At 62.7% G+C, this 19,277-nt stretch overlaps 1 protein-coding gene across 11 annotated transcripts in view; it reads right to left on the bottom strand.

Moving 5' to 3' along the window:
- Positions 1-19,277, bottom strand: part of CHD3 (chromodomain helicase DNA binding protein 3) — a 58,967-nt gene that overhangs the window by 19,764 nt on the left and 19,926 nt on the right. For 8 of the 11 annotated variants that reach the window (XM_074941218.1, XM_074941220.1, XM_074941219.1 and 5 more), the window contains exons 5-16: positions 14,096-14,334; positions 13,240-13,370; positions 11,041-11,188; positions 9,898-10,077; positions 8,488-8,663; positions 7,000-7,233; positions 5,840-6,043; positions 5,499-5,710; positions 3,399-3,530; positions 2,951-3,050; positions 848-1,039; positions 315-515 (exon numbers count right to left, since the gene is read on the bottom strand). In XM_074941218.1, the coding sequence (XP_074797319.1) occupies positions 315-515; positions 848-1,039; positions 2,951-3,050; positions 3,399-3,530; positions 5,499-5,710; positions 5,840-6,043; positions 7,000-7,233; positions 8,488-8,663; positions 9,898-10,077; positions 11,041-11,188; positions 13,240-13,370; positions 14,096-14,334 (2,149 nt within the window). The remainder of the gene's footprint in view (positions 1-314; positions 516-847; positions 1,040-2,950; positions 3,051-3,398; positions 3,531-5,498; positions 5,711-5,839; positions 6,044-6,999; positions 7,234-8,487; positions 8,664-9,897; positions 10,078-11,040; positions 11,189-13,239; positions 13,371-14,095; positions 14,335-19,277) is intronic. The other 3 variants (XM_074941221.1, XM_074941229.1, XM_074941226.1) reach the window with 2 other exon arrangements.

The following is a 19,277-nucleotide window of genomic DNA, read 5'->3' as shown; positions in this document are numbered from 1 at the left end:
GGCCCTGCAAGCCCCGAGCACCATGAGCCGCGCTTCCCGCCCGGAGACACAGGCACAGGCAGGTGACGGGAGCTGACAATAGAACCCAGGAGTCCTGGCTCCCAGCCACCCCCTGCTCTAACCACCAGCACCCACTCCCCTCCCAGAGCCGGGAGAGAACTCAGGAGTCCTGGCTCCCAGCCACCCCCTGCTCTAACCACCAGCCCCCACTCCCCTCCCAGAGCCGGGGAGAGAACCCAGGTGTCGTGGCTCCCCTGCCCAATGAGAATAACCAGGCACACGCAGCTCGGGGCTGGGGGCGGGGGGGTCCTCACCTTCATCTTGAAAGCCTTCTTCCCGCCCTTCATGGCGTTGTCCTCGAAGGAGAACTCGTTCTCGCGGATGATGGAGCGGCTGTCCTTGTCGCCCGTGTAGGTCACCACGTAGAACTTGGGCGCCCACATCTGGAACTCCCGCTCCCAGTTGATGATGGTGGAGAGCGGGGCGCTGACCAGGAAGGGGCCTTTGGTGTGACCCTGGGCAGAGAGAGACACCCAGGGGGTTAGGGGGCAGAGAGAGACACCCAGCGGGTGAGGGGGCAGAGAAAAGAGTGGCTGGTTATACAGGGGCGCTGAGATGCGGCCACCTCTGGGGCGGGGCGGCCGGTGACCCAGGGACCCCTCGCCCAGCGCCGAGATGTGGCCACCTCTGGGGTGGGGCGGCTGGTGACACAGGGACCCCTCGCCCAGGGCTGAGATGCGGCCACCTCTGGGGCGGGGCGGCCGGTGACACAGGGACCCCTCGCCCGGCGCCGAGATGCGGCCACCTCTGGGGCGGGGCGGCTGGCTCTTTCCCCTGGCGACGTTACCTCCTTGTAGAGGGAGTAGAGGAAGACGATGGTCTGGATGGTCTTGCCCAGGCCCATCTCGTCGGCCAGGATGGTGTCGGTGCCCTGGGCCCAGGAGAAGCGCAGCCAGTTGAGTCCCTCCAGCTGGTACATGTGCAGGGTCCCGCCCGTGGAGGTGATGAACCGCGGCTGGGTCTCGTACTTCACCGTGGGCTGAAGGGCGAGAGAGGGAGACGGTGATTTGTGGGGGGGAGTCTCGCTACTGACCCCCCTCGGCTGGTGCCGGGAACAGCAAGGGACCGTCCTGAGCAGAGCTGGGAGCCTGCTGCATTCAGAGCGAGCCACGGGACCCAGGAGTCCTGGCTCCCAGCCCCCCCGCTCTAACCCACCAACCCCCACTCCCCTCCCAAAGCTGGAGAAAGAACCCAGGAGTCCTGGCTCCCAGCCCCCCTGCTCTAAGCACTAGCCCCCCACTCTCCTCCCAGAGCCGGGGAGAGAACCCAGGAGTCCTGGTTCTGGCTCTAACCCACCAGCCTCAACTCCCCTCCTAGAACTGGGGAGAGAACCCAGGAGTCCAGGCTCGCAGCATCCCCTGCTCTAACCATCAGCCCCCACTCGCCTCCCAGAGCTGGGGAGAGAACCCAGGAGTCCTGGTTCCCAGCCCCCCTACTCTAAGCACTAGCTCCCACTCGCCTCCCAGAGCAGGGGAGAGAACCCAGGAGTCCTGGCTCCCAGTGTCCCCTGCTCTAACCCACCAGCCCCTGCTCCCCTCCCAGAGCCGGGGAGAGAACCCAGGAGTCCTGGCTCCCAGCCCCCCACCCTGCATATATCCCACAGGGGTTGCTGCTCAGTTGCACACACAAAACCACAAAAAAATCACAACTCCCAAATCACACAACCTGCCCCATCCGCAGACCAAACTCACGCCAGCTCCCCAACCCTGAGCATGCAACCGACACACACACCTGCCAAGCCGAGATCCCACAACGACCCAGGCCCCAAGTCACAGGCAACACCCAGAAAAATCACAACCCCGCCCCTCCACACACAAACATCACCAATCGCACACAACTGCTCCCCTGATCTGGTGTCCCCAACACACAGCCACACCAATCTAACATACTCACACATGTATCACGCAGGCTTGTGTGTGGGCACATGTAGCCACAGACAACCATCACACACAGTCAGAACCCCGCACGCTACAACCGGCCACGTGCCATCATGCCGCAAACCCCGAGGTCGGACACATACAAGCAGGAAGGCGCACACAACCACAACAGATCCACACAACCATAACCCCCGGCGGCAGCCACACTCACTGAAACACACGCAGACAGGGCCAGTCACATACGTACAGGTGGGCACAGACAGAAATCCACCCCGCACAACCCCACTAACGACAACCCCACACCCTGCCAACCAGTCACACACAGTCACAACCCCACGCCGCAGCTGCTCACATCCGACTGGCGTCTAGAGGCAGACGCGCACAAAGACACCAAAATCCACCCCACCACACCCACAGCAAACCAGGCTCAAGTGATCACGGCCGCAAATGCGGGAACAAACAGACGTGCGACAGGGCGGGCCCGCCCCATGGATCACGCACTCACAACGCTCCAAAGCACCCACACACACAGAGCAAAGCAGCCAGCCACAATCACAACCCCACGCCGCCACCACATGAATTAGTGCACACACAGGCGGGTGGACACAGAAATCACAAATCACAACCCCCAGCCCCAGCGATTCACAGCTCTCTCATATACACACACACAAAGTCAGTGACCCACCATCCCACACACAAATCTACACAGACACACACACACACACAGAGTCAGTTACCCACCGTCTCACACACACACACACACACTCCTATCACCGAGCCCCATCCAGTTCTCCACCGGCAGGAGCGCCGGGAGGCCGAGTGGCTCTCCATCTCAGCCCTTTCCCCCGGGGGGGCAGCCGAGGGGGCCACGTCCCGGGGCTCCCCGGCCGGCCCCCCATGACACTGCTCTGCCGGATCCCTGCCACCCCAGCTCCCGGGCGCCTCCAGCATCCGGCTCCCCCTCCCCGAAACCGCTGCCCTGGGGCGCGGCGTGGGGGGGGACACACACTCACGTCATTGGTGGGGGAGTTCGGGGGGCCCTCGGCCGGCATCTCTTTCTTCTTCTTCTTGTACTTCCGGGGCTGGGCCGGGTCCTCGCCCATGATCAGCTCCCTGGGCGGGTGAGAACAGGGTTAGGAACCGACCCGGCTCTCGGGGGCGAACGGGACAGACCGCGGGGGGGGCCCCGGCAGCCCCCGCCGCGGCCGGGAATGGACGAGGCGAGGCGAGCCGCCCCAGGCTGGGAAACGCCTCCCAGTCCCCTCGCCCCGTAAACGGATCAAGCGCAGTCCCGAAGCCGGTTCGGTTTTTTTGTTCCCGAGCTTCGCGCTGCCGAAAATCCTTCGCCTTGTTTCAAGCCGAAACCCGGGGCCGGCCGGTTTCCAGCCACCCCCTTCTTGGGGCCTCGGGGCCCGGGATTTCCTCCCCGCGCCCCCCTCCGGCGCCGCCCCCCGCGGATACCTGTGCCTCCAGTAGGCGTGCTTGTGGAAGTCGAAGTCGGGGATGGCCATCTCGTCCTCCTCCCACGTGGACTGGTCGTAGGGCAGGTCGCGCCACTTCACCAGGTAGTGATAGTTCCCCTTCTTGTCGATGCTGCCCGGGGAGGGAGCCGGTGAGGGACACCCAGATGTGGAGAACCCCAGGGCCCCGGGGCAGCACGGGGGATGGACGTGGGCACACCCAGGGCCCCGGGGCAGCGCGGGGGATGGACGTGGGCACACCCAGGGCCCCGGGGCAGTGCGAGGGGGCAGACGGGGACAGCCCCGGGGCAGTGCGGGGGGCGGACGTGGGCACACCCAGGGCCCCAGGGCAGTGTGGGAGGGCGGACAGGGACACCCCCAGGGCCCCAGGGCAGTGCGGGGGGCGGACGTGGGCACACCCAGGGCCCCAGGGCAGTGCGGGGGGCGGACGTGGGCACACCCAGGGCCCCAGGGCAGTGCGAGGGGGCGGACGGGGACAGCCCCGGGGCAGTGCGGGGGGCGGACGTGGGCACACCCAGGGACCCAGGGCAGTGCGAGGGGGCAGACGGGGACACCCCCAGGGCCCTGGGGCAGCGCAGGGAGTGGAGGGGGGCACTCCCAGGGCCCTGGGGCAGCGCCGGGGGGCGGGCGTGGGCACCCCCAGGGCCCCGGGGCAGCGCGGGGGGGCGGGCGTGGGCACGCCCAGGGTCCCGGGGCAGCGTGGGGGGCGGAGGGGGGCACTCCTGGGGCAGCGCGGGGGGGCGGGCGTGGGCACCCCCAGGGCCCTGGGGCAGAGCGGGGGGCGGACGGGGACACCCCCAGGGCCCCGGGGCAGCGCGGGGGGGCACTCCCAGGGCCCCGGGGCAGCGCGGGGGGCGGAGGGGGGCACCCCCAGGGCCCCGGGGCAGCGCGGGGGGCGGACGTGGGAACACCCAGGGCCCCGGGGCAGTGCGGGGGATGGACGTGGGCACACCCAGGGCCCCAGGGCAGTGCGAGGGGGCAGACGGGGACACCCCCAGGGCCCTGGGGCAGCACGGGGGATGGACGTGGGCACACCCAGGGCCCCAGGGCAGTGCGAGGGGGCAGACGGGGACACCCCCAGGGCCCTGGGGCAGCGCAGGGAGTGGAGGGGGGCACTCCCAGGGCCCTGGGGCAGCGCGGGGGGGCGGGCGTGGGCACCCCCAGGGCCCCGGGGCAGCGCAGGGAGTGGAGGGGGGCACTCCCAGGGTCCCGGGGCAGCGCGGGGGGGCGGGCGTGGGCACCCCCAGGGCCCCGGGGCAGTGCGGGGGGGCGGGCGTGGGCACTCCCAGGGTCCCGGGGCAGCGCGGGGGGCGGAGGGGGGCACCCCCAGGGCCCCGGGGCAGCGCGGGGGGGCGGGCGTGGGCACGCCCAGGGTCCCGGGGCAGCGCGGGGGGCGGAGGGGGGCACTCCTGGGGCAGCGCGGGGGGGCGGGCGTGGGCACCCCCAGGGCCCTGGGGCAGAGCGGGGGGCGGACGGGGACACCCCCAGGGCCCCGGGGCAGCGCGGGGGGGCACTCCCAGGGCCCCGGGGCAGCGCGGGGGGCGGAGGGGGGCACCCCCAGGGCCCCGGGGCAGTGCGGGAGGGCGGACGTGGGAACACCCAGGGCCCCGGGGCAGTGCGGGAGGGCGGACGTGGGAACACCCAGGGCCCCGGGGCAGCGCGGGGGGCGGACGTGGGAACACCCAGGGCCCCGGGGCAGTGCGGGAGGGCGGACGTGGGAACACCCAGGGCCCTGGGGCAGTGCGGGAGGGCGGACGTGGGAACACCCAGGGCCCTGGGGCAGTGCGGGAGGGCGGACGTGGGAACACCCAGGGCCCCGGGGCAGTGCGGGAGGGCGGACGTGGGAACACCCAGGGCCCTGGGGCAGTGCGGGAGGGCGGACGTGGGAACACCCAGGGCCCCGGGGCAGTGCGGGAGGGCGGACGGGGGCACCCCAAGGGCCCCGGGGCAGAGCGGGGGGCGGACGGGGGCACCCCAAGGGCCCCGGGGCAGCGCCGGGGGGTGGGCGTGGGCACCCCCAGGGCCCCGGGGCAGCGCGGGGGGCGGAGGGGGGCACCCCCAGGGCCTCGCCCCGGCCCACCTGTGGTTGATGATGCGGTGGATGGCCATCCACTCGGGCTTGATGCCGTAGCGGTAGAAGCGCTCCTCCATCTGGGCGTAGAGCGGGTCTTTGCTCTTCCGCTTCTCGCTCTTGCCGTCGTCCTCGCCGGAGCCGTAGTCCAGCGGGGGCGGCTCGTCCATGTCGTTTTTCCTCTGGTAGTTGCGATACATCACCAGGTGGAAGATCTCCAGCTGGGCGCCCGGCGGGCCGGGGAGGGAAGAGGAAAGGGAGGGTGAGGCACTCGGGTCTGCCAGGCTCTGCGCAGACCCCCAGGCACCCCCCAGCCCACACACGCCCCCCCGCCCGCCCTGGAGACCTACCTGCAGTTCCTTGGCCCAGGAGCAGTGCCAGTAGGACTGGCCGACCCACTTGACGAAGAACTCCCGCTCCGAGCGGCCCTGCAGCGGCTTGGGCGAGGGCTCGTCCGGGTCGGCGTCGGGCGGCCGGGGCACCAGCACGGGCGGGGGCGGCTCCCCCCAGCGCCAGTGCAGGATCTTCTGCACCCGGCCCTTCAGCACGGGGCACTGCGGAGGGGACGGAGGGAGAGTCAGGCCCGCTCGGATTCAGCACCGGCTCCCCCCCGGTCCCCGCAGGGTCTGCTGCCCCCTTGCGCTCTGGGCAGGACTCCACTTCCTGTCCTAAAAGGGCCCTGTTAGGTTTGGTCATCCTCTCTCAGAACAGTTGATACGCCCCGCCCCAGAGGTGGCCGCATCTCAGCACCGGGCGAGGGGTCCCTGTTTAACCAGCCACCCCACCCCAGAGGTGGCCGCATCTCAGCACCGGGCGAGGGGTCCCTGTGTCACCAGGCGCCCCGCTCCAGAGGTGGCTGGATCTCAGCGCCAGGCGAGGGGTCCCTGTTTAACCAGCCACCCCACCCCAGAGGTGGCCGCATCTCAGCACCGGGCGAGGGGTCCCTGTGTCACCAGGCGCCCCGCTCCAGAGGTGGCTGGATCTCAGCGCCAGGCAAGGGGTCCCTGTTTAACCAGCCACCCCACCCCAGAGGTGGCTGGATCTCAGCGCCAGGCGAGGGGTCCCTGTTTAACCAGCCATCCCACCCCAGAGGTGGCTGGATCTCAGCGCCGGGCAAGGGGTCCCTGAATAACCAGCCACCCCACCCCAGAAGTGGCCGCATCTCAACGCTGAGCAAGGGGTCCCTGGGTAACCAGCCGCCCCGCCCCAGAAGTGGTCGCATCTCAGTGCTGAGTGAGGGGTCCCTGTTTAACCAGACGCCCTGCGCCAGAGGTGGCCGCATCTCAGCGGCGGGCGAGGGGTCCCTGGATAACCAGCCGCCCCGCCCCAGAGGTGGCTGCATCTCTGCTCAATTTTTGCAGCTCTCCCCATGCCCATGAACTCCACGTCTCTCTGGGATCCCACGGGACGCTGCACAATGCAGAGATCTGCACGCCGAGAGGCTGAGCTGGGCCCGCGGCACCAGACCGTGCAGGAGGGGGCCCGGCTCTCGCCCGCCCGGGCGCCCTACCGTGCAGCGGGGGCAGAGCCATTCGCCATTGGGGATCTCGGGCAGCGGCGGGTTGAGGCAGTGGATGTGGTAGGAGGAGATACAGGCATCACAGCACAGCAGCTCCCCGCCGTCCTTGCAGACCCGGCAGTACTCCATGTGGTCGTCCTCCTCCTCCTTCTCGCCTTCCTCCTCCAGCTCCTCCTCGTACTCCTCGTCTTCCTCCTTGGCTTCCCACTGCACCCCCTCCTTCTCCTGCGGGGGGAGCGAGGCAGCGGGTCAGACGGGGGCGGGTGCCCAGCGGGATGTATGCCCAGCAACCCGACGCCAGGCGCGGGACAGGCCCACAGCGGGACGCACACGCCCAGAGACCTGACGCCAGGCGTGGGACAGGCCCACAGTGGGACGCACACGCCCAGAGACCCGACGCCCGGCGCGGGACAGGCCCACAGCGGGACGCACACGCCCAGAGACCTGATGCCAGGCGTGGGACAGGCCCACAGCGGGACGCACACGCCCAGAGACCCGACGCCCGGCGCGGGACAGGCCCACAGCGGGACGCACACGCCCAGAGACCCGACGCCAGGCGCGGGACAGGCCCACAGCGGGACGCACACGCCCAGAGACCCGACGCCAGGCGCGGGACAGGCCCACAGCGGGACGCACACGCCCAGAGACCCGACGCCAGGCGCGGGACAGGCCCACAGCGGGACGCACACGCCCAGAGACCCGACGCCAGGCGCGGGACAGGCCCACAGCGGGACGCACACGCCCAGAGACCCGACGCCAGGCGCGGGACAGGCCCACAGCGGGACGCACACGCCCAGAGACCCGACGCCAGGCGTGGGACAGGCCCACAGCGGGATGCACACGCCCAGAGACCCGACGCCAGGCGCGGGACAGGCCCACAGCGGGACGCACACGCCCAGAGACCCGACGCCCGGCGCGAGACAGGCCCACAGCGGGACGCACACGCCCAGAGACCTGACGCCAGGCGCAGGACAGGCCCACAGCGGGACGCACACGCCCAGCAGGGACCTGACGCCAGGCACGGGATAGGCTCCCAGCAGGACGTACACGCCCAGGCAGGGACCCGACGCCGGGCTCGGGATAGGCCCCCGGCAGGACGCACACGCCCAGGCAGGGACCCGACGCCAGGCGCGGGATAGGCCCCCAGCAAGACGCACACGGCCATGCATAGATCAATACCCTCTTTCAGAGGAAGCTTGACTCTCTTCTCTACAAATTTGAGCATCCTCCCCAGGGAAACCGAGTCAGGCCGGCCAGCTTTTCAGCAGCCGCTACCCCTCTGGGTCACCCCGATCACAAGTGACACGCCTCACAGGGCACCGATTTCTCAGGACGGTCACCTGTAAGTAGTACCAAAAACGCACCAGTCCCTTCTGGGAAAGGCGGCGGGGGTCTCTACAGGGCACAGGGATGGTACCTAGGCGGGCAGGGGGTCAGGGAGCGAGGGGGGCGGCCAGGAAGGAACAGAGGGCGGCTTACGCAGTGGGGACAGCTCCATTTGCCCTCGGGTGCCTTGTCGAGTTCGGGGTCCAGACACACCAGGTGGTAGGCCCTGGGGCAGGTGTCACAGAGGATGATCTCGCCGCCCTGTTGGCACACTTCACAGTAGTCCTGGTGGTCCGTCTCGTAGCCGTCCACCTCCTCCTCGCCGGCCACTGGGAGGGGACGCAAAAGCAGACACTGCAGAAGGCGGCGCCCAGACCCCAAGGGCTGCTGCGCCTCCCGCCCCACACGGGACGCACCGTTCCCGCAGGCCGGGAAACGGATTTCCCGTCCCGCAAAGACCTCAGCGAGGTCGGGATCCCCACCCCAGCCGGCCCGGCTTGAGCCAGGGCAAACAGCTCAAAAGTTCACCAATAGCTGCGGCCTGACAAAACTTTCTCTTTTCCCCACGTTGGGTCAATCGAATTTCTAAACCTTCTGGAGAATTTCTAAATCTTTGGTTTCAACTTGGACCGTTTCCCAACTTTTCTTTAAGTTTAATTAGCTCATGTTTCAAAACCATTTGCAATTCTGACCGGTTTTCCAGCAGAAAATGCGCATGCTTTCGACCTTTTTCAGTCCGATGGGCTTGAAATGGGCCTGATTTCCACCTTTCGGGATCTAATTGGCTTACATTTCAAAACTAGTCACGATTTTGACTAGTTTCAAGGTTGAAAATATTCCCAACTTCAACCTTTCCCCAGTCTAATTCATTAAAATTTCTAAACAAAACGGCATTTCGAAGCAGAAAACAGGAACGTTTTGTTTCCACAATTTCAAGCTTTCTCCTGTCCCAAGAATATTTTTGAGAGTTCAAGTTTTAAAAGGTGTTTCAGACCAGAACTTTTCATTTCGAGAGTTTCAAACCCCTCTGCCTCGGGATTTGGTTCGAGTCGGGAAATTCCCCAAGCCCAACCTGTTCTGAATGCTTTCCGATTTCACAAGTCGGCACTTTCCGACGATGAAGAAACGATTCATCAAAAGATTCCCGCTCAACTTTATTGTCTGTACTAGGAGCAGAGGAAGTCTGGCTTGGCGGAGGACATGGACACTGCCCAGCTGCGTTAAGTCACTTCCTCCGTCTGTGCCTCGGTTTCCCCACTTAGCCTCTATCTATTCAGGGCTTCTCTACATGCTACTTAACTAAAAACAAAAATTATTGGTAAAAAAAACCCAATTTCAAGTGTGACATTTACGAAAACAAGCTAGAAACCCACTGAACCAGGACACAGGAGAACTGGGTTCTGTTCCCAGCTTGGCATTGGGCAATTTGCCTCCCTGTGCCTCAGTTTCCCTATCTCTAATTGGCCATAATGATACTGATCGCCTGTGGAAAGCACTCTGAGATCTGCTGCTGGAAAGCGCTAGATAAGAGCTAAAGTCTGTTATTATAGGAACTAGACACACTCTGGTTCAACCACTTGAATTCCTTCAGGGAAGCATCGCCCAGGAGGTCAGACGAGAGACCACGATCCCCCCTCCTAGCCTTGGAACAGCTCGTCAGGGCGGGGGACAGCCTCTCACCATGCGTCTGCGCAGCACCCAGCACCACGGGGCCCCGATCCTGGATTGGGATTGTGGAGATCGCTGTAACACAATAACAAGTCAGAGTCTGCAGCACTGTCGGACCCACAGGCTGGCTCAGGGGGGCAGTGAATGGGGCACGGGGCCTTTCCATTTTAAGGGGTGCCAGAAGATGCTACCTGACCCCCTCAGACAGCTCATGCCCTGAAGCATGGAAGTGGATGGCTGACAGCCCAGCTTGCCTATCTTGGGGTCCTGGACTCATGCACGTCAATGCATGCATACTGCACTGAGTACAAGTCGTAAGCTACTGGGGCCTTTTTGCACAAGCCGGGGTGAGCTACATCTTAGGGACTGCTGCCACGGGTCAGACCATCTACTCCGGTATCCCGGCTTGCCCCCTGGCGTGCAGGCTCTGACCCATGGGCCCATCTAGCCCGGTATCCCAGCTCGTCCCCTGGCATGCAGGCTCTGACCCATGGGCCCATCTAGCCCGGTATCCCGGCTCGTCCCTGGTGTGCAGGCTCTGACCGATGGGCCCATCTAACCCGGTATCCCGGCTCGTCCCCTGGCATGCAGGCTGTGACCCATGGGCCCATCTACCCTGGTAACCCGGCTTGTCCCCTGGCATGCAGGCTCTGACCGATGGGCCCATCTAGCCCGGTATCCCGGCTCACCCCCTGGCGTGCAGGCTCTGACCCATGGGCCCATCTAGCCCAGTCTGGTACAGTACAAGCCCCTCTGCTGCAAGCCAGCGACAACCAGAGCATCTCTCAATCAATTTCAGCCCACAGGCTGTCATTTCAACGGACAGCACTGCTCCAGCCCTGGGTGTAAAAGCTCCTCCCACTCCTAGAAGCCCTGCCCCTCTGTGAAAGCTCCTCCCTCTTCTAGAAGCACCGCCTTGGTGTGAAAGTTCCTTCCATCCCGAGAAGCCCCCACCCCGTGTGAAAGCTCCTCCCACCCCTGGAAGCCCTACCCCAGGCATGAAAGCTCCTCCCACCCAGCTGCCAGGGCCACACTCACCCTTCTTCCTTTTCCTGCCAGGCCGGCCCCGCTTGAGTTTCTTGACCCGCCCCGAGCTGTCGGACCGCACCGAGGAGCTGTGGACACTGGAGTTGTCGACGTCAGACTCTTCCTCCATCTCGCCCACCTCGTCGCTCTGAAACACATGCTGTACATAACCATAGTGGCCCTCGTTAGCCGGGGCTCATCCAGAGGCGCAAAGTGGGGGAAAGGGGGGGGGAACAGGGACAGAGGGCGGGCCACGTGGCGTCACTGAACCATCGCTGCGGGCGCCCTCCCCCCAGACCTGGCACGCGGGGCAGGGGGACATCAGTGGGACCGAAAATACAGACGTTCACGCCCATGGTTGGGCCACGGATTAGCGGGGCCCCCACGGTCGCACATGAGCCCCCAGACTAGGGAGGCCCCTGCCCTGGCGCCCCGAGGCATCTTTGCCTGCGGGGGAATTGGGAAGGGAAGGCGCTGGAGGGCTCTCCGCTTGCCAGCAGTTTGGCCGGCAGCCTTGCTGGAAAGCAGCCAGGCTCCAGCCCGGGTTAAAGCCAAGTGTGGCTTCCACCACCTCCTCCCTTCTGGCCAGCTACAGCCCAGGTTAGAGGGTCTGCTGCAGGGGCCAGGGCAGGGCTAAGGCCGAGAGCCCGGGTGAGCTATGCAAGACAGACGCACTCCAAGGGTAAGTCCGCAGTGGAAAAAAAAAAAGTGGGAATGCTCTGAATGTTGTGTCTGAATGCTGTGTGCGTGTGCCTCAGTTTCCCCCACGTGTTATTGAAAGCCGGGAGGGCGGGTCGTGACAGCACGCCCAGAGGGGAGACGCTGCCCCAGAGTCCTGCCTGGCTCGGTGACGCCAGGGTACGGCCACACTCCAGTGAAAAACCCGCCACCCCCGGTTTCAGAGCTCGGGTCAAGTGACCCGGGCTGCGGGGCTCAAGACCCTCTCCCCGCGCGGCGCGATTCTAAGCCCCCCCACTCATCCTGCGCTTCCAATCCCGTGAGCTTGGTTTTCCGAAGTCGGGGGACCGTGCAGAATAACCATGAAGCCGGGGAGGTAACTTCCCAGCCACGTGGGGGCAAACCGAGCAGCCAAAGCAGAGACCTGGAAGGGTGCGTCTACACGGCACACGACGCCCGGGCTGGGACTCAGGTTCGAGCCATGGCCCCCGCGTTCCATCTGGACGCGGGTCTCCGCGAGCTGTCAGGACTTGGGACAGAGGACGCTGCTGGGGCATGGGTCGGGTGCCCCAAGTCCTAGCCCCGTTATTTTGAAGCGTGGATGTGAGCCAGAGAGACCCAGGTCCAGCCATTGTAAGCTCCAATTCACAATGCGGTGTAGACGGAACCCCAGCAGAACTTTCTATGCTTTGGACGATGTCCTCCTGGTGCTGCTCGGATGTTTGCTCCAGCCCTGCCCTGTCCCCTTCCACAGGTGCCGACTCCGTGGGTGCTCCAGGGAAAAATTAGTGGGTGCTCAGCACCCCCCAGCAGCCAAGCTCCTCTCAGCCCCCGCCCAACCTCCTCCTCCTCCTCCCCCCATGAGCGCGCCGCATCCCTGCTCTTCCGCCTACCTCCCAGCACTTCCCCCCCGGCCGCCACCAAACAGCTGTTTGGCGGCATTAGCACGCTCCGGGGGGCGGGAGGGAGCGGGAACGTGGTGCGCTCAGGGGAGGAGGCGGGGAAGAGGCGGGGCTGGGGCAGGGATTTGGGGAAGGAGTTGGAATAGGGGCAGGGAGGGGGAAGAATTGGGGTGGGGACTTTGGGGAAAGGGTTGGTATGGGGGTGGGGCCTCATGGAAGGGGTAGGAAGGGGCGGGGCCGGGGGCATGGGGGGTCAAGCATCCATGGGAAAGAGGGGAAGTCGGCGCCGATGTCCCCTTCCCTCTCCAAAGCTGGCCCCCCTCCTATCAAAACCCGCCCCCTTAATCCATCCCAGGCTGAAAGCCTCAGATAACGCCCGCGGCTGGTCCCTGCCTCGCCTGCCGGCATTTGGGATCATTCTCAGCTTCCCGACCGGGCCCCGGCAGCAAGTCACCAGTCCTCTCCGGCGGGGCCCTGGCATCGCAATGGGAATTATTCGGGAGGGGGGAAAAAACCCCACCCGCTTTTGTGAGAGTTGGGGACCCGGCTTGACCTCCCTCCTGAGCTCCCAGTACCACCCCCAGCTCTCCCCGCACCCCAGCGAGTGTGGCCGGGAAGGAGCGTGGCTTACCGAGCTGCTCTTTTTCCGCTTTCCACCGATCATGCCCAGCTTGATCTTCAGGGGAGCCATCCTCTTCCCTTTCATCTTCCTCTTCATCTCTGGCACGCGAGGGCTCTTGCTCCGCCTTTTGTGACCCGGCCCTTTTGTCAAACAAAGCGAGATCGATCAAAAGCTCCAAATCCACCTCAACAACAGGCATGGCCGGCCTCTTGTTGCAGAAGGGGAAACTGAGGCACGGGAAAGGGACTTGCCCTAAGTCACAACGCAAGCAGCTGGGGATAGAATCCAGGAGTCCGGGCTCCCAGCCCCCACCCTGCTGTAACCCACTAGCTCCCACTCCCCTCCCAGAGCCTGGGAGAGAACCCAGGAGTCCTGGCTCCCTGCCTCCCCTCCTCTAACCCACCAGCCCCCACTCCCCTCCCAGAGCTGGGGAGAGAACCCAGGAGTCCAGGTGGGTGGGGAGGGGAATGAGACACGGGGCCTTTCCTCTCCTGGCCGTGAGGTATCATTGGAATTGTAGTTGCAGATGCCCCATGCAGCTATTGTCCTGTATAGGCCAAGGTTCCTGGTCAGACTACATATCCCATGATGCACCCTGGTGTTGGAGAAGAGGTGCATCATGGGCAAACCCAGCCATGAAGCATCCTGGGTATTCTAGTGGTGGGTGCTTCATGAACCCCTTCTCCTCTGTAGTCCAGGGTCCCTGGTGGGACTACATCCCCCATAATGCTCTCCTATGGCCTTCACGGTAGAGAAGCAGTGCATTGTGGTAGTCCCTGGCCCTGGTGCATCATGGGAGATGTGGTCCAACCCCCCCTCCCTACCCCGACAGGAGACAAGCGGGACGGAAATCCGGGTGACTCACCTTTCCCTTCTTTGGTTTTGGCTTTGCGGATGGGAGCGGGCTGCGGCTCGGTAGCCACGGCCGACACGGCCGCCGACACCTGCTCGGCCACGGCCGCCGCCGCCGCTGCAGCTGCTGCCGCCACGGCCGCAGCCGAGCCCTTGAAGGGGTTGTTGGCGCTGAACTCCCGCCACTTGGCGCCCAGGATGGTCATCATCTTGGACATGGGAATCTTGGGGTTCTTTTTGGCAATGAGAGGCCTGCGTGACATGAGACAAAACCGGGGGAGAAGGGGGGTGAGATAAGTATGGCGCCGCCTTGGCCTTTGGAAGCAGAGTCCCCCCTTTCACCACCCCCACCCCCCAGATCTGAGCTCCCCCCGCCCGCTGCTGGCTCCCTGCGATGAGCAGCAGCATGGGTCACCCCGCTGTTGTGCCAAGAGCTCCCAGGGGTGCTCGACCCCTGCTCTGCCCCAGGCCCCGCCCCGCCTCTTCCCACCACCTTCCCCGCCTTATTCCTCCCCCCACCTCTTCCTGCTCCCACTCCTCCCCCTGTCCCCCGCACCTCCTGCACGCCACTGAACAGCTAATCACTGGAGGGTGGGAAGCGCTGGCGGGGGAGGCGGAGGAACTGCTGGTGGGTGCTGAGCACCCACTGTTTTCTTTCCCGTGGGTGGTCCAGAGCCGGAGCACCCACGGAGTCGGCGCCTATGCCGTCCCGGGCCTCAGAGTTCGCAGTCACGGAGACGCACAGGCTTAGTTCCACGCCTCTCTGAGCAACGGGCTTGGGCTCTCTGCAGACACCAGCTCATTTCCGGGCAGCTTCCTCACCCCAGCGCTACCCTCTCGGGGAGATGTGGCTGCGTCAGTTACGTTAGCGGCAGTTCGCGCCCAATGCGGATTTGGTTTCGGGCTCTCTGCAGACTCAGGCTGCCTCAGATAACCCGCGGAGTAAAGTGCGTGTTTTCTAGCCAACCATAAAAGCGCCAGACTTTGGTTTTTCTTTTGAATCTCTTTGCTCCCTGGCCTAGCAAGTTCAGCGTTTCCTGTCACTCGCCAACAGAACAGCCAAACGTGCTAAGACTTTACGATAATAAACATATTTCTGTGTACATAAAGTTAAAAAAGCATCCAGAGCCTGCACCGATACTTATCTGTACCAGTTCAGGCTTTGCTCGAGGCAGTGTTCATCGTTACTCCTATTTTAGAGCGTCGGGACACAGGCACAGAGAAAGGTCCCGGGTGTCAGCAGCACCCAGACCTCCAAATTCCCAGTCGGGGAGACCCGCTGGAGCTTGTAAGCTAGCAAACCGTCGCATTGGCTGTAGAGTTGTATCGTGACAGAACCCAGACGCCCCAAATCGTGGTGGGAACCCGACAGGGCCAGGTCAGGAACGAAGGGCAAGAGACCACAGCGGTGTCGGCCAGTGCATTGGGATGCAGGATGCCTGGGTTCTAGTCCCAGCTCGGCGACTTCGAGAAAATCCCGGCCCTGCTCTGTGCCTCGGTTTCCCCTCCCAACCCATTGTTTTGCCTATTTAGGTTGTAAGCACTTTGGGGCAGGGACGGTCTCTCTCGCTGTGTGTTTGTGCAGCACCCTGCACCCCAGGGACCCTGATCTCGGTCACTGGAGGCGGGGGGAGTGTCTGTTCAGTGCCCGGCACAACATGGAAGGAGGATGTTATTTGTTCTTTTATGTCAACAACCATCTCTGAGTCTGAATAATTTACCACCCTGCCTCCTAATGCACTCGTTAAGTGGTGCGAAGTACATTAGGCAGAGATAATGGAACCTCAGTCACATGGGAAGCCCGACTAGAGAGAGGGGTCAGCTATCAGATAAAACACTGACATCTCTCAAAACCTACTTGAAAGAGGAGGGGCCCTTAGACGAACGCTGGGCAAAAAATTTCCGCCAAAAAACGCCCCCCACGGATTTGGCGTCACCGACGAACATTTTGTGGATTCGTGTCGGTTTCGCCAAATTGTTCACATCACGGGAAAAGAAATGACCCGCCATTCCAGACGTGTCATTTAGAGGGACGGCCCACACCACAGTGTGGTGCTCTGTCTAGGGGGATGCAGAGAGAGGTTGAGGAGTTGCTATACCATGGGTCATGGTGTTTGACGCAGAAGTCCCAGGTTCAATCCCTGTTGCCCACACTCAGACATTTAGATGAGATCATCAGACAGAAGAAAGTGCATAAACACACACAGATGGGATGAAATTTCCCTTCTGGGCAGGTATTTTCTAATAGCAGCTTTATTGCATCTGAAACATGCAATACTGGCCAGTGTCAAGGCTCATAGGGCTAAACCGAAGGAGCAATTAAATACCCCTCTATGCATCGAGAGTTGAAACAACAGGAAGCTAACGCCCAAAGCAATGCCGATCAAAAGCTAAGGGGGTTTCCATGGGATTGATTTGGTTGCAGTGTGCGTTTGAGAGAGAGAGCGACAGCAAGCCAGAAGAAAGCGAGAGAAAGGCAGTTGTGTCCTAGGAGGAGGCCAAGGGACAGAGCTCCTTAGGCCGCAGGGCTGGCTAGAAAGGCGGGCTTAGAGGTTCACAGATTCCAAGGCCAGATGGGACCGCCGAGATCATCTGACCTCCCATATAACACAGGCCATAGGACTTCCCCAAAGTGATTCCTGTTTGAATTGGAATAGATCTCAGGGTGGGAGGGCCGGTGGGGGGAAATCCCATCTTGATTTAAAATTTAAGACTGTGAGTTGGTGGATATTCGTGGTAAACAAACAGCATTTCTGACCTCTATCATCCATTTCTCCTCCGAACGGAAACCACCATCTGGGTTTTAGGAGGGGCAATGCCCCCTCTCTTTGTGACACATTTTTGCTCTGTAGCACACACATCATCTGTATTCCCCTCCTCATTAGACAAACACCCGTCAGGGATGGTCTACTTTTTTTGTTCAATATCTTCATAAATGATCTGGAGGATGGTGTGGATTCCACCCTCAGCAAGTTTGCAGATGACACTAAACTGGGAGGAGAGGTAGATATGCTGGAGGGTAGGGATAGGATACAGAGGGACCTAGACAAATTGGAGGATTGGGCCAAAAGAAATCGGATGAGGTTCAACAAGGACAAGTCCAGAGTCCTGCACTTAGGACGGAAGAATGGCATTTAGGGATGTATAAGTAGGAGCATTGCCAGCAGATCGAGGGACGTGATCGTTCCCCTCTATTCGACATTGGTGAGGCCTCATCTGGAGTACTGTGTCCAGTTTTGGGCCCCACACTACAAGAAGGATGTGGAAAAATTGGAAAGAGTCCAGCGGAGGGCAACAAAAATGATTAGGGGACTGGAACACATGACTTATGAGGAGAGGCTGAGGGAACTGGGGATGTTTAGTCTTCAGAAGAGAAGAATGAGGGGGGATTTGATAGCTGCTTTCAACTACCTGAAAGGGGGTTCCAAAGAGGATGGATCTAGACTGTTCTCAGTGGTAGCAGATGGCAGAACAAGGAGTAATGGTCTCACGTTGCAGCGGGGGAGATTTACGTTGGATATTAGGAAAAACTTTTTCACTAGGAGGGTGGTGAAACACTGGAATGCGTTACCTAGGGAGGTGGTGGAATCTCCTTCCTTAGACGTTTTTAAGGTCAGGCTTGACAAAGCCCTGGCTGGGATGATTTAGTCAGGGATCGGTCCTGCTTTGAGCAGGGGGTTGGACTAGACACCTCCTGAGGTCCCTTCCAACCCTGATATTCTATGATTCTATGATTCTACTCCTGCCATGAGTGCAGGGGACCAGACCAGGTGACCTCCCGAGGTCCCTTCTATGCCCTGGTCGCAGTCTTCAGATTTGTAAAACGGTTGTTATAAAGAGGACGGGGACCAATTGTTCTCCATGTCCGCCCACGGCGGGACAAGAAGGGACTGGCCTAATGGGGGCCAGAACTCTTGAGATCCCTTCCAGCCAACTCACGGAAAGAGCCGATTTGCCAAATCAGACACTAGGTGGCGCTCCCAGCCCAGCTACAGCCTCGGGAAAAAGGTCATTGCTTGTGGGATATCCTGGTTCGGGCCCTAGAGGCAAACAGTCATAGAATCATAGAATATCAGGGTTGGACGGGACCTCCGTCCTGGCCGCATTTTCCATTCTGAGTGCCCTCTGCAAAGGGGCAGCATGAGTATTATCCCCATTTTACAAACAGGGAAACTGAGGCACGGGGGGGCAGAACCGGTTATTGAACCCAGATCTCCTACCTCCCAGCCTATCCTGCCTCCCACGCTTGGCTGGGAGTGGGAGGCTGGGGAGTGGTCCCCAGCAGTTTTCAGACCCTCAGCCAATCCTCCTCTGAAGCGGATCTGACCAGGTCCCCTCCTCAGCTGAGTTCAAAGAACAGGGCTGGTGAAATGCGACCGCCAGCGGGGGAGCCATTTTGGTGGCATCGCTCCCAAAAGAAACCCCGTCCCGGATGCAGAGATGGTAGATCCACAGGCCCGAAGGGATCCCTGCGACCATCTACTGAGAGGCTATCCCAGGGCTGCTCCCCTGATCTCTGGGCCCGGGCGGGACCAAAGTGACACGGCCAAAAGGAGCCGCTAGACCCCCAGCTCTCTCCAAAGGCCTGCGGGAAGACAAGAAAGCCGGCGAGGAGACCCCCAATGGGAAACCCCGAGAAGCTCCAGCTCCAGTCTGAGTGCATTTGCTATTAGGGGAATCAGATCCAAAGGCTAATTAGGCAACTACCGACGCCTTTAATTCCTCCCGGGAACCTGCTGGCAGCTGGCGCGGCTCCCGTCGCTCCGGGCCTGGAATTCTACTTGAATAGACTTGGCGCTGGCTTGGGTTTCTGGGAGGCCCGGAGGTGTTCGCTCACTGCGGTGACCCAGCGCCGAGCTCTCCGTGGCCAGGGCGGCTGCAGGCCGCGCTCTCTGCTTGCCAGGCGGTAAGGAAGCCTTCTTGGCTGCAGATCCTCCCTGGCAAGACTAGGATCTGACTCCAGCCCCCCAGCCCGCCCTCCCCAGCTGGCTGCCGCAAACTCCCTCGTTCAAGGGCACCAGTGTAAACCCTGCCAGATCTGCTGGCTGCTACCCACAGCATTCTCCCGGGCTTCTTGGGGCTGTGCCACCTGGCACGCAGCCCAGGTCCGTACGGATATCCGGGCTGCCGCACCAGCTGGGTCAGGCATGATGGGGGCGGGCTGCTGGGGCGTCATCGGGGTAATGATGGCATGG

This window comes from Natator depressus, chromosome 28 (assembly GCF_965152275.1).
Source record: "Natator depressus isolate rNatDep1 chromosome 28, rNatDep2.hap1, whole genome shotgun sequence".
In the NCBI taxonomy this organism is placed as follows: domain Eukaryota; kingdom Metazoa; phylum Chordata; order Testudines; family Cheloniidae; genus Natator; species Natator depressus.
This window is presented reverse-complemented; position numbering and strand designations above follow the sequence as displayed.